The sequence below is a fragment of the Carassius carassius genome, chromosome 36 (assembly GCF_963082965.1).
Source record: "Carassius carassius chromosome 36, fCarCar2.1, whole genome shotgun sequence".
Taxonomy (NCBI): Eukaryota; Metazoa; Chordata; class Actinopteri; order Cypriniformes; family Cyprinidae; genus Carassius; species Carassius carassius.
The window spans coordinates 22,289,448-22,315,286 of record NC_081790.1 but is presented as its reverse complement, the minus strand read 5'-3'; the positions used below and the strand labels follow the sequence as shown (position 1 = coordinate 22,315,286).

The 25,839-nt window shown below is 43.3% G+C and overlaps 1 protein-coding gene across 4 annotated transcripts in view; it reads left to right on the top strand.

Moving 5' to 3' along the window:
- sgcd (sarcoglycan, delta (dystrophin-associated glycoprotein)) overlaps positions 1–25,839 on the top strand; it is a 1,159,024-nt gene that overhangs the window by 470,394 nt on the left and 662,791 nt on the right. For all 4 annotated transcript variants that reach the window (XM_059526671.1, XM_059526669.1, XM_059526670.1 and 1 more), the window contains exon 8: positions 1,368–1,454. In XM_059526671.1, coding sequence (XP_059382654.1) covers positions 1,368–1,454 — 87 coding nt within the window. The remainder of the gene's footprint in view (positions 1–1,367; positions 1,455–25,839) is intronic.

Sequence of the window (25,839 nt, the reverse complement as noted above, 5' to 3'; positions counted from 1 at the left end):
GCTCGTTAAGTGTATAAGACATCTGTCCAAACAAACTGTATATTCCATTTCAAGCTATCCCACCACCATCGTCAAGACCGAAGAGCTGTCAAAAGATGGCAGAGACAAGATTGTAGATCTGCACAAAGCTTGAACCGGCTACAAGACCATCAGCAAAAAGCTTGGTGAGAAGTGCTGGTGAGATTATTCAGAAATGGAAGAAATACAAATCAACCATTAATAGGCCTCAGTCTGGAGCTCCGTGCAAGATCTTGCCTAATGGGGTAAGGATGATCATGAGAAAGGTGAGGGATCAGCCCCAAACTACACGGGAGGAGCCTGTTAATGATGTTAAGGCAATTGGGACCACAGTCACCAAGCAAAACTTTGGTAACATATTACACCACAATGGACTGAAATCCTGAAATTCCTGCAAGGTCCCCCTGCTCAAAAAGGCACATTAAAGTTTGCTCAAGGACATCTTAATGATTCAGAGAAGGCTTGGGAGAAAGTGCTGTGGTCAGATGAGACCAAAACTGAGCTCTTTGACATTAACTTGACTCAAGAAATGCTGACTATGACCCCAAGAACACCATCCCTACAGTGAAGCACAGAGGTGGAAACAAAAATGTTTTGGGGCTGTATTTCTGGTAAGGGTACAGGATGACTTGAGGGGCAAATGGACTGGGCCATTTAGTGTAAAATCTTTCACTGGAACCTCCTTCCCTCAGCCAAAACACTGCAGATGGGTCATGGATGGGTCTTCCAGCATGACAATGATCCGAAACATACCACCAAGGAGCTGCTCAAAAAGAAGCACATTAAGGTCATGAAGTGGCCTAGCCAGTCTCCAGACATTAACCCTATACAAAATCTGTGAAGGGAACTGAAAATTCAAGTTGCCAAATAACAGCCTAGAAATCTTAAGGAGTTAGAGGATCTGTAAAGAGGAGTTGATTAAAATCCCAACTGTGTGCAAAACTGGTGACTATCTACAATAAAACGTATTCCCTCTGTTCCTGTAAACAAGGGTTTCTGCACCAAATACTAAGTATTGTTTTGCCTGGGGATCAAATACTTATTTCACTCACTAAGATGCAAATCAAAGTCTAACCTTTCACCTAACCTAACCTTTTTTTCTGGATTTTATTGGTTGGTGTCCTTATATGAAAAAAAAAAAAAAAAAAAACTACCATAACAATTCCAGACCCTTCATTTCTTTGTGTGCAAACTTACAAAATCAGCAGGGGATCAAATAAATATTTTCCCCACCGTATTGTGTATTTTCATGGAAAGTGGCATGAACTAATTGAAGGGAAGTTTTAATAATGTAGCTATGATATGATAGAATGAAATACATTTTAAACCCTTCTCCTTTCTCTCTTAAGATCAGCTTGGATGCCCGGAAAATCAAGCTCCTACGCCTGCCGGAGGGAAAAGCCTCCCCCTCCGGAACTAGACAGACTGTCTTTGAGGTGTGTGTCTGTCCCAGTGGAAAACTCTTCTTATCACAAGCAGGAACTGGCTCCACTTGCCAGATCAGCAGCAACTTATGCCTCTAGATACTCATAAAATCACTTACACAAACACATACAATTACAACACACTTCAACTTACAGAGGACTTGTTCTTCTCTTGAAGAATCCAGTGATGACATGAACCGAAAAGAACTTCCTCAAAATTCATGAAAATACTTTGTAAAACAGTGTTTGAACAAGAAACTTTCAAGGTGATCACAAGAAAACCATTCGACATATCGTGACAGTCCCCATTCCGATGCATACATTGCTTTTACTCATCAGTTCTTTTTTCTCAGTCAGAACCTCTCTCTCTCTCTCTCTCTCTCTCTCTCTATATATATATATATATATATTTTTTTTTTTTTGCCAAGGAAAGTACCGTGAGTGCTTTATCTTGTATATGCCACATAAGTATTACAGTTTCTTCTGTTTTGAGGTCTATTTGTAACATCAAATTGTGTGTTATTACTCAAGTTTTACATCTACAGTCCTCCATCTGAGATGCCTCCTATGACAGTGATCACCTATACCCAAACTGTGCTTACACTGGGATAAAACCCATACACTCTGTTCAAAAGGAAGAACAGTGCCTGTGCCTTAATTCAATACATTTGTGGCAAGAAGCACACACCACTCACTTTAATTTACACAAGAACAGTTGCATTTAAATGGTTAGTTCACCCGAGAATGAAAATTCGTCCATCTTCTACTCACCCTTGAAGCATCCTAAGTTTATGTGACTTTCCTTTTTCAGAATAATCCAATCTAAGTTTTATAAAAAAAATTGTCCTTGATCTTCCAAGCCTTTCAATGGGGGAAAGCAGGTGTTTGTTGTCAACAGTTAAAGTGAAATAAAGTGTGCGCATCTGTAATAAAACGTCCCTTATTTCATGTCTTCCGAATAGTTGACAACAAACACACGCTTACCCCATTAAAAGGCTTGGAAGAGCAAGGACAATTTTTAATATAACTTTGATTGGATTATTATGAATGAGGAAAGTCACCTACACCTAGGATGATTCGAAGGTGAGTAGAATATGGACGAATTTTCATTATCAGGTGAACTAACCCTTTAAGTTACTTGCTTTTGCTCCACAAAATTAACAACATTTTTGGCAACTTAATTGCATAAAAAAATGTTGAGAAACCAGTGACCCCAAGTTCGTACATTATGTGCTGATTTCTGCTTTAATAAAAAAAAAAATTATTTAGATTTTGTGTCAGGAGAAGAACATATTTCAGATTTTGTTTCAATGTTATTTTATTGGTTTGGCACACAATGTGGAAAAGTTGAAATTGGGAGAAACACTTGACGTGTGGATGTGTGGGTGTAAGTCTGAATTTCATTCTTATTGTAAAATTGAACACTAAAATGTACTAAACAAACCAGAGACATCCAAAACAAAGCTGTCATTCTGTCATATAACAAGAAACTGTTGAAAATGTAGGAATTGAACGTTCATACTTCCAAGTTCCGAAGATAGACATATATGCACTACTGTTCAAAATTTGAGGTATGTACAATTTTCTAATGTTTTTGAAAGAAGTCTCAGCAAGGCTGCATTTATTTGATCAAAAATACAGTAAAGGAAGATAAGGAAATATTATAAAAAATAATAATAATAATAATTTTAATCATTCTTGTATGAAGTCATTTATTGCTTAAAGGGGTCATATGATGTTGCTAAAAAGAACATTATTTTGTTTATTTGGAGTAATGAAATGTGTTTATACAGTTTAAGGTTAAAAAGCAATATTATTTTCCACATACTAAACATTATTGTTCCTCCTAAATATGCTGCCTTTCTGAAACGTGTAAATTTTTACAAAGCTCATCGGCCTGAAAAGTGAGGTTTGCTCTGATTGGCCAGCTATCCAGTGCATTGTGATTGGTCGAATACCTCAAGCATGTGACGGAAATGTTACGCCCCTTAACATGTTGTGATGCCCTGTCTGGCCAGAGCTACAGTATGAGACATAAACATACACCCCTTGCCATACTGTCATGCCCGGTGAGACAAGATTAAACAAATTAAAAACAATGATAAACGAGGCCTTTGCTGCATCCAGTGGGTACATAATTAATGACTCAATAACTTATACTGTCTTTTTACGCATTGTGTTGCATTGCACTGCGTAAACATAAAACCATGTCTGCATTTGTGATAGGAGAAACGACAAACAGCAAGCGCTACTCTACACTGCTTAAAACTCGTGTTTGAATCAATAGTGGCAAATCCTTTAAATATGTAAACTTGCTTACAGACTCTGAGTCAGAACAGCTGCATTGTAGTCTACTCTCTCATGATCAGGAAACAGTCCTCCATAAAATGCGCTGCACATATCAGAATATTTGGGTTGAACTGTTTTGGAATTGTTGTAAATGCAACTTAACCAATGATTTCTAGTCGTGTCCTCTTTTGGAAGGCCAAACAAAGTATTTTAGCTTTTGCAACGAAACACACAGCGTCTTCACAACATGGCGGCTGCGGTGGTAGCAACAATAAAGATACGCCTTCTTTCTTTGCATGAACATTTAGGCGGCGTTATGCAAATCTTCCCACACAGTGACGTAGACATGTGTGTTTAAACAAGGCATTTTAGGAGGGTGTGGAAGAGTCTTAACTTTATAAATAATATCTCTTTGACTTTGAGACTTTAGTCTTTGCAACTTTAGGGATCTGATCTATTCGTGAACAGCTTGTAACAATCCAAAGAGAAAAGAAAACTTAAAATCATTTCATATGACCCCTTTTATTATTATTATTATTATTATTATTATTATTATTACTGATGTAAACCTTCCAAACTTTATGAAATAGTATACATATACATTGTATTCCAGAATATAAATGCTGCAGTTTATTTTATTTTTATGTAGGTCTCAAGTGACCCTATGAAACACTGAATCTTGTCTCCTATGTAATTACATTTTAAACTCCAGTTGGTAATATTTATCTGAAATATGATAGTGGGAGGGGAAAAAAATCTAATTCTCACTGTAATTCATTACCACTTGATGACTAAATTTGAAACAATGAGGAGTGACATCTGTGATCATTGTTTGAAAGTTGAAGCCCCTTCCAACTGTTGACATCCTATTAACATACTAAATGCTATAGGTAGTGAAAGGAAATAGGAACACTGGGAAAGCTGTAGGGAAAAAAACACAGCATCACAGAAGGGCTTAATCAAATTAATTGTATTTAGATTTTTCAGGAGAATTTGAAACTCGTGGTGTCTGTGTGTGTGTGTGTGTGTTTGCTATTGTAGTGAACTATTGCATGATACTAAAAGACAGAAGCCAATGACATGCAAAACAGCCTTGTTTTTTTTTAGGTAATAGCAAAAACATATGTTTGAGTCTTCCCCTTTTATTGAATGACTCCGCTAAAAGCAGGACTTTGGGACTGATACTTATATTGTTTGATGAATTGTTGTGCTAAATAAATTAAGCCATTTATGTTTAGAAAAGAAAAAAAAAAATAAATAAATAAATGCAGTGCCCTCCATAAGTATTGGAACAGTAAAGACAAAATTGCTTTTTCTGCTGTGAAGTCAAGACATTTGCAAATATGATTAAAAGATGAATATGTGACAACACTACAGAATGTCGCATTTTGTTGTTAGGTCTTTCGACACATTTTACCAAATAAAAAGGACAGCACTTTCAGAGTCTATCGCACTATTTGAAGTGAGCATATGTATTTGTACAGTTGAATTTAAGGCAGATGTAAAAGATTAAAAGCTAATATTTAGTTGCATGCAATCAGAGCAGTGAGTCTGCAACCCATAGACTTCACCAGGCTCTTGGTCTTATGCTTTGAAATGCTTTTCCCCAGCCTTTAATGCAGCCAGTTCCAACTGTTGCTTGTTTTGGGGAATTTCTGTCTTTAGTCACCTCTTCAGCTGGTGAAATTAATGTTCTACCAGAAAGACTCAGGAGATAAAATGATGTACGAAGCATACATTTATTGACAACTCAGCAAGCATAATTATAAATTTCTATGGCGGAAGGCCCCGTCCATGGTTCGTAATCCGAGGGTAGCGGACCTGCATTTCCTGGCTGAAGACAAAGGCAGGGGCGCAGCCGACCCCCCTGGAAGGTAAGGACAGGACCATCCTTGTGGTGGTGGGGAGGGTGGAGGTTGTTATCATGTCGGCATCTACGAACTCAAACATGTGTAAGTACGATCTTTTATACCGAAGTGTAAAGACGTGATTGGATAATGATGAAGGTAATTAGTGACGAAGTAATTGAGTCTTCCTGGCAGAACTTAGGCTAAAGATTTCATTTCTACCAGAAAGACTCGGGAGATAAAATTATGTACGAAGCATACATTTATTGACAACTCAGCAAGCATAATTATAAATTTCTATGGCGGAAGGCCCCGTCCATGGTTCGTAATCCGAGGGTAGCGGACCTGCATTTCCTCCCTGAAGACGAAGGCAGACGCAGCCAACCCCCAAAAATAGGTGGATTATGAAACCACCAGACGGGGCCCGGCCTTCCCCCCAAAATAAATAGATGAAAGTATACACACCAGTTGTGAAACCTAAGGTTCCCTGAAGATATAAAGAGAGAGTTAGCATGATCAGTGTAATAACGTTAGATTAAACCTCATATGCCTATGTTTAAATTATTATTTTTTTTTATATATATATATAAATTTTATTTCAGACATATACAGGCCTCGATAGACCATACAGAAATAGCCACGATAGGCCAGACGCAGACAGCCACGATAGGCAGACACAGACAGGCCTCGATAGACCGTACAGAAATAGCCACGATAGGCCAGAAGCAGACAGCCACGATAGGCAGACACAGACAGGCCTCAATAGACCGTACAGAAATAGCCATGATAGCCAGACACGGACAGGCCACGATAGACCGTACAGAAATAGCCACGATAGGCCAGACGCAGACAGCCACGATAGGCAGACACAGACAGGCCTCGATAGACCATACAGAAATAGCCGCGATAGGCCAGACGCAGACAGCCACGATAGGCAGACACAGACAGGCCACGATAGACTGTACAAAAATAGCCACGATAGGCCAGACACAGACAGGCCTCGATAGACTGTACAGAAATAGCCGCGATAGGCCAGACGCAGACAGCCATGATAGGCAGACACAGACAGGCCACGATAGACCGTACAGAAATAACCACGATAGGCCAGACACAGACAGGCCTCGATAGACTGTACAGAAATAGCCACGATAGGCCAGACGCAGACAGCCACGATAGGCAGACACAGACAGGCCTCAATAGACCGTACAGAAATAGCCGTGATAGGCCAGACGCAGACAGGCCTCGATAGACCATACAGAAATAGCCACGATAGGCCAGACGCAGACAGCCACGATAGGCAGACACAGACAGGCCTCGAAAGACCATACAGAAATAGCCATGATAGCCAGACACGGACAGGCCTCGATAGACCGTACAGAAATAGCCACGATAGGCCAGGCGCAGACAGCCCAGATAGGCAGACACAGACAGGCCACGATAGACCGTACAAAAATAGCCACGATAGGCAGACACAGACAGGCCTCAATAGACCGTACAGAAATAGCCACGTTAGGCCAGATGCAGACAGGCCTCGATAGACCGTACAGAAATAGCCACGATAGGCCAGACGCAGACAGCCACGATAGGTCAGACATTGACAGGCCTCAATAGACCATACAGATATCTTTTTTTTTTTATATATACCACTAGTAACACCACCACCAGTAATTGCATGAATTTACCTGATTTGTTACAGGAGAGCTTGCTGAGCTTCGAGAATGGTCAGGTCTGATGTATGATTCGAACGCTGAGGAAGACCATCTGCCCATGATCTTAATAGCTGACGTAGAGATTCCTCGTTCAGCTGCTGTAGCTGGCCCAATTCTGAATGAATGGCTGGTAAAGAGAGAGGGGGATAGACTGCAGCTTTTGAGAACAGTGGTTAAGTGAGTTCTAAAACAGGCCTTGGAAAGGGGTGCTCCGTTAGGTAAAGTAAAGAGCGGTGCGTTTTTAGAAGTTCTAGGCCGGATTTTAAGGAATTTCACCATGGCTGAGAAGGGACAGAAATTATTATTGATTTTTGAAATTGTTAAGGTAGCACCATAACCTTGCGCATCAGTTTGGAGTGCTTAAGGAAGAGTGTGAAGAATTTAGGTCCAAATCGTAGATCTGAAAAGGAAATGCCACGAGCAGGATCAAATAAATTAGTTTCTGAAGTGATTCCCCTGGACGCATAAACCCGTAGAAGGCAGATAAAACACTGCCTCGAGAAGAATATTGAGGTACTTAGAAAGAAGGCCATAGCGGACGGAAGTAATTCATTTATGCAATATGGGTAGGGTAATATGCAGACGTTTGTCTTTAATTTTGTTGGAAGATTTAGCTAACCCCTTAAGTAGTAATTGAACGGAATATTCAGAAAAGGCTTTGAAAATTAGGATTATAAAATTTAGAGTAGAATTGGATGCTGACAAGGAGTCTGCGAATAGAGAAATTTTAAGATTGCGATTTTTAAAATTAAAGACTGAAATTAGAATAGGAAAAACAGAAATTTGGAAGGAAAAACATTAGAAAAGCGGACCATGCAGACGTGTAGGCTTTGAGTGTAGAGGGAGCGACGCCTTTAGAATGTGATTTCTAGCTGACGTAAGCAGGTAGTTTAGTTTAGTATTATGTCTGCTAACGGAGGGCAGATTGAAGGATCTGGGTTGGCTGAGGGGCACAGCTATCTGAAAGTCTGAAAGTGTAATGTGAAGGCCGCAACAGCCAAGTAAGACTGAAGTCGATGGTATGAGAGACAGAATGAACCAACACCAGTAAATGCACAAAATAAACAAGCCTTGATTTTAGCTTAAAGTCCGCATAAAATCTAAAAATTTAAGATGCCTGCTGAGCATTGAGCCGAATCTTGCCTACCACTCAAATGAAAGGGTCCATATAGACATCAGCTTGATAGATCCAGTGTTCAGAATAGCGCTAGTCCAAGAGTAAGCCGTGTAAAGATGAGGTGAGAGCATCGGTTCTCTGCATCTGCAGCCATAGAATCCCATTCCAGTACGAAGCATTCAGGAATAGACGAAAATGAAACAATGACTGAATAAACAGAGATTAAAGCATAGGATTAAAACAACAAATCTTAAGTGTGCTAGACGAAGAATATTTTTACAGAAATGCGAACAATCTTTATCAGTATAAAAGATTGTAGCTTTTATTACAAGCCTTAAAATGCCTCCTTACGAAGGAGTCATTCAAAAATTGCGTGCACTATGATTAACATCTTAATTATGCAGTGCGAGTCTGCTAGATAAACAAGCATAAAACGCCCAGTGCTTTATCTTGAACGTGTGAGTATAAAGCCTTGCAGAGAATAAAATTAATGCCCAAGCACCACAAGTGCATAGAACAAAAATGATACTTATAATGCTGTAGACTGATGAAGTGATGGAGGCGAGATGCCGGAGAGACTTCATTCGTGCAGGTTCACGTGAGCGTACAGATGAAATATTTGTTGATTGAGACCAAAGTCCTTTCAAGTGTTGAGACCCAAGCAGCACTGACGCGGCATCTCACAAAGCACCCGCGTTGCCGAGACCGTTTTTTGTTTTTTTGCTGCGGGTTGCTATTCCTGTCCGGGGTTTGAGGTGACCCCAATAATGTCATATATAGCACCTAGAATGTGAATTCTACAGAGAAACCCCTTTTGAAACGCGATTGGGCTATTTTTAGTAGTAACTGCGGTTTTGAGAAAACCTGGCAATCCTGGAAAGCACACGGAATTCTGCCAATGTTTCACATCCTCTGCCGAGAAAAGCCGAAAGCTTGTATATCATTCAACACGAACGACCGCAGATAATCACCACGACACGGAGCAAAGCCAACGATCCCATGTGCATCTTAGAGGAACGTCAAACTCGCGATAGTTTGCAGTACACAAACTTAAATATAGCAAGTAAATCAATAAACGCGACAGCTTGAGCAAGGAACAATCACGTTGGAATCTGCGGTTGTTATCACGTCGGCATCTGCGAACTCAAACATGTGTAAGTACAATCTTTTATACCGAAGTATAAAGACGTGATTGGATAATGATAAAGGTAAATAGTGACGAAGTAATTGAGTCTTCCTGGCAGAACTTAGGCTAAAGCTTTCATTTCAATTGGACTTAAATCTGGAGATTGATTTGGGCATTTCTTTGCCCTGATAAAGTCCTTGACTTAACTGGCAGGGTGTTTTGGATCATTGTCCTGATCCAATATGAAGTGTTTTCTAATGAGTTTGGTGGCTTTTTCTTGAATATTGGTAGCCAGGATGATTTTGTACCCTTCCAAATTCATTCTACTATTGCCATCATACATTAAGTCATCATTAAAATTAAGAGGTCCTGTTCTAGAGACAGCCATGCATGCCCATGCCATGACACCACCTCCACCAAGCTTTACAGATGAGGTTGTATGCTTATGATCATTTGTAGTTCCCTTTTTTTCTCCACACTTTTGCTTTCCAATCACTTAGATAAACTACTGGCTCACATTTGTGAAGAATCTTGCCTTTCTATTTTTGGTGCTGATCAGAGGTTTGCATCTTTCTGTGTAGCTTCTGTAATTCTGTGTCAAATTCTCCTGCAGACTGTAGATTGACAGAGCATCACCTCAGCTTTCTGGAGGTTGTTGGCGATTTTACAGACATGTATTTTAGGGTTCATTTTCGCAGCTTTATGATTTGTCTGTCATCAACTTCTGTTGTTTTTCTCAGCCGATCAGGGGTGTGTTTCCCAAAACCATAGTTGTGAACTAAGTTAGCAACTTTGTTGGTTGCAATGCAATTTCCCATTGCCAACCAACTAAGTTGCTAACAGGTTACCAACTATGTTTTTGGGAAACGCACCCCAGGTCGTTGTTGGTTGCTGATGTCGCCGGCAGTTTCCAAACTCTTGATTGCTCCATGCCCTTTGTTTTTCCTATAATTCTAATTGACTTCCTCTTTTCTTTCAGCAGTCGGCTTCCTCGTCTTTATCCTGGTTTGTGTGTGTCATCATTAAAAGCAAGACTTAGAATGCAGAAGCAATGGATATAACTGATAAGACACATTTCCTGCTTTTAATATCTGAAGAATTAATGCAACACGACACAACTGAACATTTAGAAAGACCTGTGAGGCAACTGTTCCAATACTTATGCTCACATCAGACAGGGAGATGAAACTCTAAAAGTGCTGATCTTCTTAGCTGGTAAAACATATTTTTGTCGTTTCACCCAATAATAAAATGTTACATTCTGTAGTTTTGTCTCATATTCATCTTTTAATCATATTTACAGATTTCTTGACTCCACAGCAAACAACAATTTTGTCTTTACTGTTCCAATACTTATGGAGGCTACTGTACATAGTTAATTTAGTTTCCTCTCTTCTCCCCAATGTTGCTTAACACAGACATTACTTCTGAACAATGAGTATGAACGATTTTGTATAAGGAGCTCAAAATGTTTCATATATTTTTTTATAATAAAACTACAGCTCAGCGTAACCTAGCTTTCAGTGTGTGACACTATACTGGACAAGTCTCCAACATGTATACATATTTGTAAATAAAATCTAATATTGGATTAAGTAAACAGCTACATAACTAAATGTCTTGGGTTTAATGTACATAATAAATGAGCCCCAGCCAAGACCCAAGGCATTTAGTTCTGTAATGTTATGAGCCCCAGCCTAAACCCAAGGTATGTAGGTCTGTAAGGTTTTTTTTTTTTTTCAAAATTGTGTGCAGCATTTTATTCTGTTATTGGTCTTTCAGACTTTTGGTGACCACTTTGCAGAAATTCAGTGACATTAAACTTTTGTTTAACATTTTGTGATGACTGGAAACTCATTTATTTTATAGGAGGTAAATGTGATGGAAACCTTCGCATATTCTATGCAAAACATACTTGGTTGTAGAGAGAACTCTATTGATGCAAATAAATATGTCAGCTGTCTATATTAAATTTATTATACCTTAATGTATACAGTTTGTATTTATGAATTGAGCTCCAACCAACACTGAACCAATAAACTTGACAAAAGAAAAAAGTGGATGAGGGCCAATTTTTCAGAGCTAAACACCGGTTAACATTTTCTTGGAAGTCTTGGTTACAGTTTATTTAAAAATTATGTTATTACAGTGTAACTATTAAAATAAGTATGGAGTTATAATATTAATTAACTATTTGTAATCAATATAGGTTAAGAGTTAGGGTTTGGTTTAGGGTTATTTGATTGGAATTATGCTTAATCTACGGTTATTACTATAAGTACATGTAATGTGTAACTATGTCATGTTAAAATAAAGTGTTATAAAATTGTCTACTGTAGCATCAACTTGAAATATATAGAGCACAGTATTTTTACAAAGTTCTCTGAAACACTTAATTATGATTGGTCAGTCACTGCATTCAGCGGTCAAATATTTCTTAATAATGACTATCCATGGCAACACTGTAACTGACCACTCTCTGCAGTCTCTACAACTATATAAAATAATTACAACTCAATATATCATGTCTATGTATTTATTTGGTAAGTTATAAGCAGAATAATGTACAGCAAGATATGATTGCAAAATAAACCACAACAGGTTGATTATGACCACCAGCAAGTTGCATTCAGTGTTCTTTTGTTCTTCTGTTTGTGATAAAAAAAAATAATCATAAGAATAAAACTCATAATAGAACTCAAAACATCTATCTGTAGCGGGGCCTTTAAGAGGAGAAAACTACCTCTACATATGCAAGACTACGGTGAGTGTGATTTCACCAAGTACAACATGTTCCTGGATCAACATCCTTGTTGATCCTGGAACAACATTCCAATCAATCAATCAGAATGGAGATATAACTTTTCAGGAAATATCAGTTTTGGGCTTACAATCGGGGTTGGGTGCTTTTCACCCCAGCTGTCATTTCCCACTGATATTAGGAATAAATTATGGGTAGAGTTATGTTTAGGGGTAGGGATTGGGTTAAGTCTATATTTTGGACAATAAATGTTGATCCAGGATCATCAAAAGATGTTGATCCGGGAAGATGTCTTACTTGGCAAAATCACGGCCACTGCAAGACTACACCACCCTGTTAACCAGGGAAATATTAATACTAATGTAGCAACAATCACTTTCTGGGGAATAATTAACTTAAATGAAGTGAATATTCATGAGTCTATGAATATAATGTGCTTATTGCTTACAAATATTAAATTACCCAAAGAGGTAATATTTAATCAGTTGAAGGTAACCTTTACTAGAATTAATTTAAGTTAATCTAGACAATCTGTTCGTCCCGCGAACTGGAAGCTGGACTTCCTTATCAAAATTCAATAAAAATACCCTTCTTACAAACTCCAAAAAATATTAATCTTCTGATCAGGAAAAAACAATATTTTCTGTGTCTGTACTATTTAGATTACTAAAATCAATCTATAGAAAACAAAGCTTGTAGCTTAGATCACACGATTCAGGGACTTCGATCTCGATGAGCAATAGAACAGTTCAATTCAAGCAAATTATGGTATTTAATAAAAACAGACTAAAGAGTACATAACTACACTTCACACGGAGTAAATATGAGTATATAGCAAAACAAACAGTACAATTTAAACAAGATAAACGAACAAGAATAGTAATGAGAAATGAGAGAGAGAAAGTGGAGAGAGAGAGAGAGAGAGAGAGAGAGTGAAATCTCAGCGTGACACTATTCAAACAGTTAACTTTTCAAGAGACCCCAAGTCATTGAATAATTTCACAAACATGGAATAGCCTGGACAACCTTAAACAGCAATTTGAAGTTGCGATATAAGAAAGTACTTGCTTTGATCTGGCTCTTGTGTGTAGCTGAGTTCAAATTGTCCGTCGGTGCGGCTTCAGCGTTGTTGTTTCCAGAGCAGATGATGCGTGAGCTCGATGGTTAACGTGAAGGTAAACTTTGCCAAAAGATTATTAGACTTAAGTTCGTTTGGCTCGTGAAGACAATTGAACAAAGTCAAATATCAGAAGACAACGAAGAAAACTAAAATGAAACGAAAAGTAAAGAAGAACAAACGGAGAAACTTCTTGAAGTCCGGTTGCGAAGCTGAGAACCCCCTCTTTCTCTGGCGGAATGCCGAGAACACCGGCTTCCCTTTGTTTTTATGTAACAGTAGGTTTATACCTATTTTTCCATATGAACCAATGAAGTGTAAGAAACTGAGGCGGGAAAAGTCTTCTTTGTTTGCTGATTTCCGCCCACTGGTCTAATTTATGGCGATGACAAAATTAAACATTTTTCCTAAGCAAGATTGTTCCTCTGAAACAATGCATCTTTTTGTAATTTGCTGTCAAGATTCGTTACAGTCATGTTTTTACGATTATCCAGACACCAAAAACTATGATTTTGCAAATCACATATACAGAGATACAGAGTTTTTCCTAACTACATGCATATAAAGTTTGATTAAACACACAGTAACATTTATATATTCCACTATGCCACATACATACATTTGAGCACAAAAAGGGAGACATTAAAAATACATTTAGAGGTAGTTTTATGGAAACAGGCCCATGGCTGGCCAAAATGCTCGTGCCTGTTACCGAATGTGTGTGTGTCCGTTCTGTGGAATGTGTGGTCGCGCCGTGAGTGAAAAGGGCGGGTGTTTGTCTTTCGTTTGAAGTACGATCTTGTATCTTCTGGAAAGTCTCAGAGGCGTTATAATTCTCATCCACGCCAGGATGTTGGCGTCATGGTGATGAGTTATGTTGGACGATGTCGTAAAACGAAAGTCCGTTGTATTTTCTTTAACTCACATTCTGGTCTTTGAGTGCAGAATGTGTTAGAGAGTCAGGATTCATTCATATGGACCAGATGGTTGAATACCATCCGCTCATTGGGGTTACATTCCCCCTTTGTTGTTGGATAATGCCCTGTTGTCATTATCGGACAACATCCATCACAATGGCCGGATGGCAGGTGAATCATGACAGTCAGATAGTAGGTGTTTGTTAGGGCTGAGGACTCAGCTCGATGAGGTCCCTATCCGTCTCTGGTGTGGTACCTTCCCTCCGAGGTTTCCATCGGAGACTTCCAATCCTGGTTGTCTTGAGTTTGGCTGCAGAGATTCGCACCTCGTTGAGTTTCCTGTATAGGACTAAGGCCACGCCAAGGGTCAGGGTGTGGCCGACGGCCATGTAGATACACAGTGCTGTGTCAGCTGCAGTCCAGGCTTGGACAACAGGTGAGGTGTTCAGGATGGGCAATCGAGACAAGGCTTGGAGGGCTGCGTCGACGGGAGCAATGTCAATGAGCTGAGGCCCCCGTTTTTCAATCCACAGTTCTAACTCTAGACCTAGGGTGAAGTTGTAGTTCTTGAAGAAGGATGGGATTTCTAGTTCTGACTGGTACTCTTCACTCGGAAGATGGTATAAGGCAAGATCGTCAAGGTGGAGGATGGCCCCTCGTGGGACTTGAATCCACATGCTCTGGTCAAGCAGGTTGACACGGGTGGCTGTGTCATGCTGGTCGTAGGTTAGTGTAGCGGTACATACTGGGGTGTTAACGAGCCATCTATCACCTACAATCTCAGCTTGTGTCTCGGTGACTTGGCTGCGAGGCTGGGCGTCGGCAGGGCAACGCGTGTTGCTGATCATGGGTTGCAACCCACAGATTCCATCAGTATTGTCTCTGAGAAACGGTTTGCTGGGGCAGAGGTAGTGGATATCTTTAGTCAGGGTGCACATGTGCAGGTTTGGGGCTAAGTACAGCTGGGTGTTGCTGTCATGGTACGCCACCACCTCAGGGCTACGTATCTTGATATGAGTGTTATCCTTCCAGAACCCCACATTAACAATGTCTTTGAGTCTGGAGATTCGGCTCGACTCTATGATGGGTAAGTTCAGTAGGAAACTCATCTCCTTCTGCTCAGGATCCACGTACAGGGGAATAGCGCTACCCAGAGAGTAGGCAAGGTGGATTTGCATAGGATCAGTGGGTGTGGTGATGGCAGAAGCCAGCACATTCTGCACCAGGCTTAAGGGTATCAGGTATGGTGGAATTCTTCCCATGGCTAGACTGTCGATGGAGGAACTCACTTCTCGTAACATGTCAGTCATTAATGCTGTGACCAGCTGCGTTTGGGCAAAGTCATTTTGGAAGACAGTGAACAGCTGTTTCATGGAGTTCACGGTCTGGTTCAACAGCACACTGTGAGTGTTGAGAATGACCACCGTTCCTTTCACAGTCTTTCCAATGGTTTGCAAGGATGCACTCTGTGTATTGAGTTGCTCTTTTAGCTGTGGAAGTTCAGTCTGAATTTCAGCCACATGCCGTCTCACAGTGGCTATGTTTACTGCATTGACACTGGACATACCAATGTTGAACAGAGTTCCTACAGCAGCGGCGGCTCCGAGCAACGCTCCCAGGAAACGTTTGGAGTGGCGGTTGTGTCCACCTAATTCCGCCTGGGTAACAGTCATCTTCTCAAGTTGGTTGAGCATGTGCTTGACATCGGCCTCGGCGTGCTGGAGGGAGTCCTCTGTCCAACGGGCACCGGCCCAGCTGTACTGGGCTACTGCTCGGGGGTAGTGTGCTCTGTAGACGTTACGGGGGTCGAGACGAACGTATACTTTCTGGGTGTACGTCCGACAATTCGTGATCAGGAGTCCTGGTTGTTCTCTCAATACAATGCCCGAGGCAGGACCCGGTGTGATGATGTCTGATGCCGGCTGGCCTCCGGTTGACTGGAGGCACAGGATGACAATCCACAGCAGCATCCTGTTACAGGCCAGAGAGAGAGAGATAGAGAGGAAAAGGGAGAAAAGAGAGAGATGGAACAGGTCAGTAAGGTTTGTCCCGGGTTGAATGGGACAGTCTTTTTGCTTCGATGGCGGCGGTTGAGTTTAGCTTGCATTGGCCCCTCCCTGTCTTTCTCTGCTAGTGGCCACATGTCTCTTAATCTGGTTACGGTGGACCCATTTGAGAACTGGTTCTCTCGATCCCCGGCTTAGCTGGATTTGGTACGCAACTGGGGAGAGTTTGTTCATAATCTCATGAGGTCCCATCCAGTGTGGCAGGAATTTCTTTGACAGCCGCTGGGGGCCTGTCTGAGGTGGCGGGGCGAAGCTGTAATACAAGACCCTGTCGCCCACATTCAGTTCCTGGTGTGACGCTTTCCGGTCGTAGTATGCTTTCTGGCCTTCAGCGCTTTTTTGCAGGTGTTGCTGGGCAAAAGCAAAAGTTGTTTTCAAGTGTCTATGGAGCTCGTCAAGATACTGGAATGTGGTGTAAGCTGTGACAAGGTTGGAGTCTCCTGGTTGATACAGCAAGTGTAGTGGCAGGGTCATCTGCCGCCCAGTCATGAGTTCAAAAGGGGACACCCGTGTTGATTCTTGTGGGGTGGTTCTGATGGCCATCAGCACAAGGGGTAGTTTCACATCCCAGTCTTTCTGGTTAGCAGACACATACTTTTTCAGCATGGCGACCACCGCTCTGTTCGATCTCTCTACCTGGCCGGACGCGATTGGATGGTGGCTGATGTGTAGTTTGGCTTGTACCCCTAGGCATTTCCAGATCTGTTGCATGATCTCGGCCGTGAAGTGGGTACCTCTGTCTGAGTTGACTCTCAGTGGCAATCCGAACCGGGAGAAGATATGGTTCATCAGGAGGTATGCCGTGGTTTGGGCAGTGTCATTGGGTGCTGGCAGACACTCTACCCACTTGGTAAACTGGCACACCACCGTGAGAAAGTACTTGTTGCCTCTTGTTGACCTGGGCAGGGGTCCTACCCAGGCAATTTGGAGGTCCGACCACGGGAACGTGATCCCTCTGCGTTGCAGTGGGGCTCTGTGGTTTGGGTTCGCTGGTGTGAACTGGCAGCACACCAGACATTCTCTGACATACTCTGCCACATCTTGATGCATGCCGGGCCAAAATGCCACCTGTCTCAGTGTGTCATATGTGGCTCTGGCACCGTGGTGTCCAGCACATGGTGTGTCGTGGGCGTACATTAGCATTACCCCCTTTTGGCATCGTGGCACCACGAGCCGTGGCGATGTGTTGTCATCAGGTGCAAACCACAGAATGTCATCTTGGACACGCAGCATGTGTCTGGTGTTATATAGGTGTCGGAGGCACGAGTCATCATTGAGCTCAACCTCAGTGATAGGGTGGTTGGAGGGGTCAGAGAGGTGGTTAAGAATTGTCTTTATGGCAGTGTCAGAGGCTTGCATATCTGCAATGTCGTTGTTGGAAATCTGCGGAGTTAGCGATAGCGGCTGTGAGGCGGGCACTGCCACAGGTGAAGGTCGTTTGCTGCGGGTTAACACTGCAACATCGGGGCTGGGTGTGGGTTCTGGGGGTGACCACACCTCCCCATGTAGTGCGCCTGTTTTGGCGAGGGCGTCGGTTTGATCATTTAAGTCTTTGTCCAGCCCTGGTAGCTTCGAGTGTCCTTTTACCTTCTTCCAGTACACTGTCATATTGTGCATTTTTGTGATGTTATCACATTCCTGGAACAGGTGTTGGTGTTTGACTGGCTTGTTGTTTGCCGTTTTGAAACCATTCTGTTTCCAGCCTGGAAGGTGGCACACAAAACTGAGTCTAGCATAGTTAGAGTCTGTACAGATGAGGATTTCTCTGATGTCATGGGCTGCTGCGATCTGCAGAGTTATGAGAATGGCTGCTATCTCTGCAAATTGTGATGACTGGGGACCTAATTTGAAGTGTTGTGGGGGACATGGCTGGTCGTTGACCCACAGCACTCCTGCACTTGCCTTAAGGATGCCGTCGTGGTTGTAGGAGCATCCATCGACGTAGGCTGTGAGCATGTCTTGACACGCATTCTCTTCAAAGAGCAGTTTTGGCATGCGGCCAGGCCATTGCCCAGTGCAGACTTGTGATTCTGTGCATACCGTGCCTCAACATTGCGTCCTTGGAGAGCCATTAACCATGTGGCTATGCGTGAATTGGTGACCACGCCATCTCGGATTCGCTGGCTGTTGAGGAACATTACTGGCTGGTGGCAAGTCTCTATGATAACTTTCTGTGCCCCAATGTAATTGGAGAATCGCTGAATGGCCCATACAGTGCAGAGCAGAGCTTTTTCACAGTCTGAGAACTTACACTCTGGTGGAAGCAGTGTCTTGCTGGCATAGGCAACAACTTTCTTGTCTTGGTCATGCCGTTGGTAAAGGCCAGCACTGAGGCATTGGTCGGAAAACCCAGCTTCCAGATAGAATTCCTTTTGTGGATCAGGGTAAGCAAGACATGGAGCTGTGCATAAATGTCTTTTTAGTTCTCTCATGGCGTGTTCTTGAGCCTTCGACCAGACGAAAGGGCAGTCTTTTTTTAGCAGAGCTGTCAAAGGTCTGGCAATGTCTGAGTAGTTTTCGATGAACTGTCGAGAGTAATTGCATACCCCTAGAAAATTCCGCAGCTCAGAGACGTTAGTGGGAGGCTTGATGTTTTGAATGGCATGAATGCGGTTTGACTGAGGTTCAATGCCTTGGGATCTGATGAGCAGGCCCACATAGTTAACCTTAGTTCGGCACCACTGTCCTTTGTGGAGGGCGATCTTGGCTCCGGCGGTGGACAATTGGTTCAAAACATAGTCTATTTCTTTCAAGTGGTCGGCCACCGTTGTGCTCTTCATGAGAACATCATCTACATAGATCAGGTTACCTCTCATTCTAGCGTCTGGGCAGGCTTTGTTCAGAAAGATGTTGAATTAAGCTGGTGAGTTGGCGTAGCCGAACGGACACCTGTTGAAGGTGAACTGTCGGTTGCCAAATGTGAATGCCAACTTGTGTTGGTCTTCCGGGTGCACCGGAATGGTCCAGAATCCAGAAGCCACATCAAGTGTAGAGAAGATTGTGGCTCCTCTGATTCGGGGTATTTCTTGTTCTAGCTGGGCCATCGTGACAACGGCACCTGTTGATTCAGTTTCCTGTAGTCAATGGTGGGTCGCCATTTGCCGTTAGGTTTGAGGACGGGCCAGATGGGGGCTGAGTAGGTGCTGTTGCATTGACGGATGACACCCTTCTCAAGCATAGATTCAATAATCTCCTGCACTGGTTCGTGTGAGGCGATGGGAATCTTGTACTGTTTGACAAAAGTGGGAGGAGCATCAGGGTGCGTAGGGATGCGCACCGTGTGGAGGTTGGTGAGACCACAGTCTAAAGAGTCTTTGGCAAAGGATTCTTTGAACTTATACAGAACTTGTCTGAGTCCTTGACGATCCATATCGCTCTGAAGTGCATTAGCGTCTTGTAGAATTTGCTGCACTTGAGATTCAAAACCTGGGTAAGGCTCCTCCGTCGGTGTGTCATCAGTCGGTTTGGTATTGAGAGGTGTAGTAGGTTCATTAGCCTCACCGATGTTCTGGTGGGAGACTGTGTATATTGTGAGGTGTTGGTCCTCGGTCAGCTCTGTTCTGCACACCTGGTTTTTGGACACCGACATGACAGATGTGATGGCGATGAGTTTGAAGGGTGCAGTGAACAATGTGTTGTCTGTACTCCCTTCGGGTATCAGTGCAGGTGGAATGGGCCCAATGACGGGTAGTACAAGTTCAAAGTCATGAAAGTCATGGCTCACTAGCCATCCCAGCCGGTAGGCCTTGGGAATGTTGATGTTAGTTGCCGTGCAGTTGTTGAACAGGATGTATACTACACGAGATGACACTTCAGTGAGGGGTGTGGCTTCCAGTGTGAGTCCGAGTTCCACACATTCAGGTGAGGGTTGGAAGAAACCCAGCGTTTGGTTTAAGGTTTGACCCCATCGCATGTTGAGCCGAATAGCGACCCCTTTGGTGTAAGCTGGTACCACCGTTTCCTGTTCGTTGACTAAGATGCAGACTTCTGGAATGGTCTGCCCTGACATGAGGTTGTCATGGTTGATGGAAACGTGTGGCTGCAAAGTCAATGGGGCCCATACAACTTCATTAAAAATGTCCACATGAGCCTTGAGGCGAATCAAGAGGTCTGCTACAATGTAAACATCGTGGGGCAGGTCCGGAAGGACCAGGAAATAATGAGTCAGGCATCGGTAATTCCATTTCACGTGCAAAGCGCAGATTCCTCTGGCAGACACCATAGAGCAGGGGTCTCCAACCTTTTTGTGAGTGAGGGCTCCTTGAAGGGATAAAATAGTCTTGAGGGCTACTTGTTTGATATAGACACACGCAAACACACACACACACACACAGTTTCAAGTTTTGAAAAATACAACAACAAACAGTAATATTGTTAAATATTATGAAATTGAATATATAATTACCGTATATACCCGAATATAAGACAAGTTTTTTTGTCCTAAAAATAGGCGTTTTTGTCCTAAAAAATGTGGGGTCGTCTTATATTCGCGATATAGACAAAATCACGGGGGGAAAGGGAGAAAGAACAACGGCATAAATATGAAATAGTGACTGAATGATATACTTTACATATTTGCATGTAAAATTAGAAAAGCAACATAATATCTGTGTTTAACTAAATTAAAACGCTGCTCCTCTGCCGCGCGATACGCAGAGAGAACAAGAGAGGTGCGCGCACGAGACGCAGAGCGAGCGAGAGAGAGACAGAGAGACAGAGAGGTGCGCGCGCGCGAGATGAAGAGCGAGCGAGAGAGAGAGAGAGAGGTGCGCGCACGAGACGCAGAGAGAGAGAGAGATAGAGAGACGTGCAGATTCTAAATATTTTAAATTATTGAACTATTTTATTATATTTTAATGGTATATGAAATGTCACCAATAGTTATTTTCTCATTTTATAACATTATCATAAAAAAAAAAAAATGAAAGATTACAATTCAGGCTATTTATAGAACGTGCTCGGCGGGCGACTCAGAGACTCCACGCGGGCTACCAGGTGCCCGCGGGCACCACGTTGGAGACCACTGCCATAGAGGATGGGTGTGAGTTCAAAGGGAAACGTGTGCGCTTGCTGGTATAAGGGAGGTCAGGTGTCTTCTCAATGATTGCATTGTATAGTGAGAGACTAATGGCTGAGTTGTCTGCCCATATGGCCATAATACTGTCCGCTGTGGTTATATCATGCAGCTGCAGTTCGGTCTTGACCTTGGGGCAGTAGGTATCAGAGTCTTTGGTGGCCTTGAAGGTGCAGAGGATTGAGCTTGAGCCTTGGTTTGTTGTTGAGGCTGGGTACCCATGGCTGGCTGCTGGGGTTTTCCGTGACCTCTGTGACCTGATAGTCTGGCTCTGTGGGAATTCCCGTGACCTCTGTGACCTGACAGTCTGGCACCGTGGGAATTCCTGTGACCTCTGTGGCCTGACAGTATGGTACCAGCGACCTGTGTGGCTGGAGTGGAAGAGGTTCTCGCACTTGAGCCCAGACTTTGAGCTGTTTGAAGTCTAGTAAAGGCTCAAAGCGATCTAGCAGGTCTTTCCCGATGAGAAATGAATAATTGTTCATTGGTGAAACATAAATAGGATGTACTAGACTCATAGGACCGATCGTCAGGTGGATGGGAGCTACATTTCTGAGCTGGATGTCATTTTGGCTGTATGACTGCACATTCAGTTCGCAAGTGTGGAAATTAAGAGTTCGATTCTGTCTCTGAGCTTCAAATTTGAGCTTATCAAATAGTTGAGCCAAAATCAACGTGAGGTCTGAGCCTGTGTCCACCAGGGCTTCGAGTCTCATTTCCTTTTCTAAAGTGATGGTTAGGTAGAGTTTCCGAGCCACTCCCTTCTCGATCAGGTTCCCCAGGAGTTTTGGTGTTGGGGCTTGTGTGTTGATCGATAAGCAGTTAGGGTATGTTTTGTGTGTTGCGTTGTGGGTACAGATGACCAAAACAGCACTTTCTGGCATGTCAGTGCGTGGGATGATGCTTTCTTGGTCAGGGGCTGCAGGCGTCAGCTGGACTGAGTGGGTGTTGCTATTGTTTGATGATGCAACAGCTAGTTCGTTAGTTAGTGGTTGAAAATCAGTGTTCTGTGTGCTTGGCTCCGTTGCGGAGACGTGGGGAGTGGTGTTGGTTTCAGGCATAAGGTTTAGTCATGCGGTGTCTGGTTTATCCTTCTGGTCTTCCTTGTGAGGTTTCTTTTGAAGGAACTCTCTCAGTATACTCAGAAGTTCTGCAGCTTCGGACATGGCTGCACTTTCCTTGTTAGATGTGGGTTCAGCCTTGAGTTTCCAAGCATCACGTCGAGAGTGTTCCCCCTCCCGGCTTCCTGGGCTTGGTGTTCTGGAGGCTGGAGGTCGGCTATTTCTGGGTCGCCGGCCAGCTTCCCCTCCCTTTTGGTTTTGGGAGGGGCGAAGCCGGTCTCAGGATACTCCAGAGCGGTCGTTCTGGTGCCTCGGACGGGCACCACCACCGCGACCGCGCTGCCCTCTGCTGGCTTGGAACGGTCTTGACTCTCGGTTGCTGGGTCTATAACTGTGGTGCTGTTGGGCGCCCTCTAGGGTCAACTCTGAAGAGGACTCAGAGACAGGGCAAATAGTTGGGTGTTTTACAGTCTTTTCTGACACAGTCTTTTGTTTGGTGTAAGCCTTATGTGCTAAATCACGTAACTGTTGCGTTGACATGCTACGCGGGCACGCGAACACTCCCAAATGGTGGCTGACAGTAGGATGGAGGTTTCGAAGAAACAAAGTTCGGAAGTTAACGTCTTCCTCCATGCCTGGTTCATTTCTTGCTCCGAAGTAGGCACGTCGCAGTCGAGTTATAGAAATTTGGTGGGGTTTCAAGTCGACCTTGCTTGAGGTCCATTGCGGTTACTAGCCCTTGGTCTGATTCTGGATCAGAGAATTCACCCACCAAAGCTTTTCGCAGTTGCTGGTAGTCTGTTTTGACAGTCTCTGGTTGACGGTCTAAGAAACTGCATACCTCACGACTGGACGTAATTCTGAGCAGGTACAGCTTGTCCCAAGTGGTTACGTTGGTGACAGTTTGTAAGTGAAAGTCTATATCTTGTAAGTAAGCGTGAATATCATGGCCTCCTGCAGGATCTGGGTTGAACGTAGGGATGTTTCTAGCCAGCTTGTCCAGTTCTTTGGGAGTTATGTGTCCGTGGCCGGTGACCCGGACTTTCTGGAAGGGTTTTCCCTCCCCTACTGCTGACAGGGGTTCGTGGAGGCTGGCTGGTGACATTTTGAGAAGCAGGCTTTCACCCCCTTTTTCAGCTCGAAGTTCTTGGCTGAAAGGCTGGGGTTCACTGGCCAGGGGAAACTCTGTGGAGTGTGTTTCCTCTTTCTGTTCACTTTGCAGTTTATAAGAATGTTTCAGTTCTCTGTGAACCATGTCAAGTTCATCTATTAGAAAGTCTTTACGCTGCGTAAGGTCATGGATTTCAGCTCGGGCCATTTTCAGGTGATTTTCATAGGCGTTAGCTTTAGCATCTCTTTCTTTCAGTTCGATTTCAGCCCTTTCAAGGAGGGCTTCACCTTGTCGGAGCTTTGCCTCGAGTCCCTCTCGGGCTTCTCTCTCCAAATGTTCCCTTTTGTCTGTGTCCAGACGAAGATTCCCCAGGGCATTTTGAAGTCTTTCCACTTTTTTCTGTAGCTCTGGATCTGTGGCGTTCTCTTTCTCGTGCTGGTCTTGGGTCTCGAGAAGCAGATGATCTAGATGACTCTGGTTGTGGGCCTGATGCTTTAGGGCGTCCTTTGCTTGAAGTCTTAGAGCCGTGGCTTCCTGCTCCAGCTCGTGGTTGCTCTTTTCGCTGATCCGTGCCTGGGCGATGAGGAGGTGAGCCAAGGTCCCTGTGATCCTGGCGAGTTCTTTGTGCGTGTAACTCTGCGTCGGATCGTTTGCCATCAGCTGGTCCATCTCAGTGTCCAGTTGTCTCTGGCTCAAGTGCTGCAGGTCACAGGTGTCCTTGGGCAGGAAGGAGGTCGTCATCGTCTCCAGCCATGTCGTTAGCTGATCCCAAGGGACTGCGGGACTGGATGACCGCGACATCCTGGCTCACTGCGGACGAGAGAAGCACAGCACACACACAAAGAGGCCAATGCAAGTTTGTTCTCAGGTTAACGAGCTATCGTACGGGCTATGCCGTCTATACGAATTTCGGCTAACTGATGCAGACAGTTAGGCGGGTCCAATTAAGGGTCGGCCCAAAATAGAGACTTTACAGGGGGTAGCCTCGTGGGTCACCTGGTGACACCGGCTGCTCGGTTGTCGCTCTACTACTTAGCTCTCCTTGGGGTCTCTCGGTGAACTGTAAGAAACAAAATCACAACAGCATGCAAAAAGGTGAAGATGGGAAAGAGCACAGTGAAAACCAAAACACCAAATAGATTGGTCTGCAATGAAATGGACTGAATAGGAACGCTGGAAGTGTTAGGTAAAGAATAAAAGGGACTAAGCCTACTACTTTTCGCAAGAGTTTCTGCTTGGGCCTACAGCACGTGTGGCTATGGGAATAAGAGACCCAGGAAAAGGGTGTGGCTTAGAGAGGAAAATGGACCAAACACTTAACATATATATCTGGGGGAATATCTAATATTCTGTGCCTTATAATAAATGGATAGGTTTTATCAAATTTGGTTCACCTGGTGGAAACCAGCGGCACGGTCAGCCTCCCTAGCGCTCCCAAACACTCAACCGCAGTGTCCCTGGCCCTCCGTTACTCTGGCGCTGCGCCCTCTCAAACAGCTTGGGACTTTTAACACAACCGGGCAACACCAAGATGTCAACCGCCAGACAGCACTACAAAATTGGGCTGTTCCCCAGAACCCTCTCTTAAAAAGAGAGTGGCCCCGATTTAGGCCCAGGTTTAGGTACTAGTCCCAGAGATTGCGTCGTGTGTCGGCTGGACTGATTGACTACCGTTGGAGTGCCAAATTGCTGATGTCTTCCACTGCGTGCTGCAACGGACAGAGATAAGAGGAACCGAGTTTCACTCACAGCCAGTGTTGGTAACGCCAGTCGGCCCCCTTGCTCACTGGAAACCTGAGATGACTGTCCAATCACCAAGGAGTTCTACAAATCAAATACACAAAGGATGAACAAAGGAAACTTAAACTGAATTAAGGTTTGTTTTGTTTAATCATCAACTGAGTAAATATATATATATGTAGAAATGAGAGGTAACAGCTTTACCTAATAATGATAAAACAACGAAAAGGAATGATGATGATGGTAATTATCAAAATAACCTAAGCCAAAAGAGAGAAGGAAAAGTCAGGAATGAAACACGGGAGAGGTAGTAGCTGGTTTTGACCACAAGGGGGCGTACTCGCTCTCTGTGCTTAACCTGGTGAGCAGAAAACTTAATTCAAATTAAAAATTCAAAACTGGTTTAAATTGAAATTTAAAATAAGCATGTAAGAAGAATTAAAATGGAAATCTGATTAATTT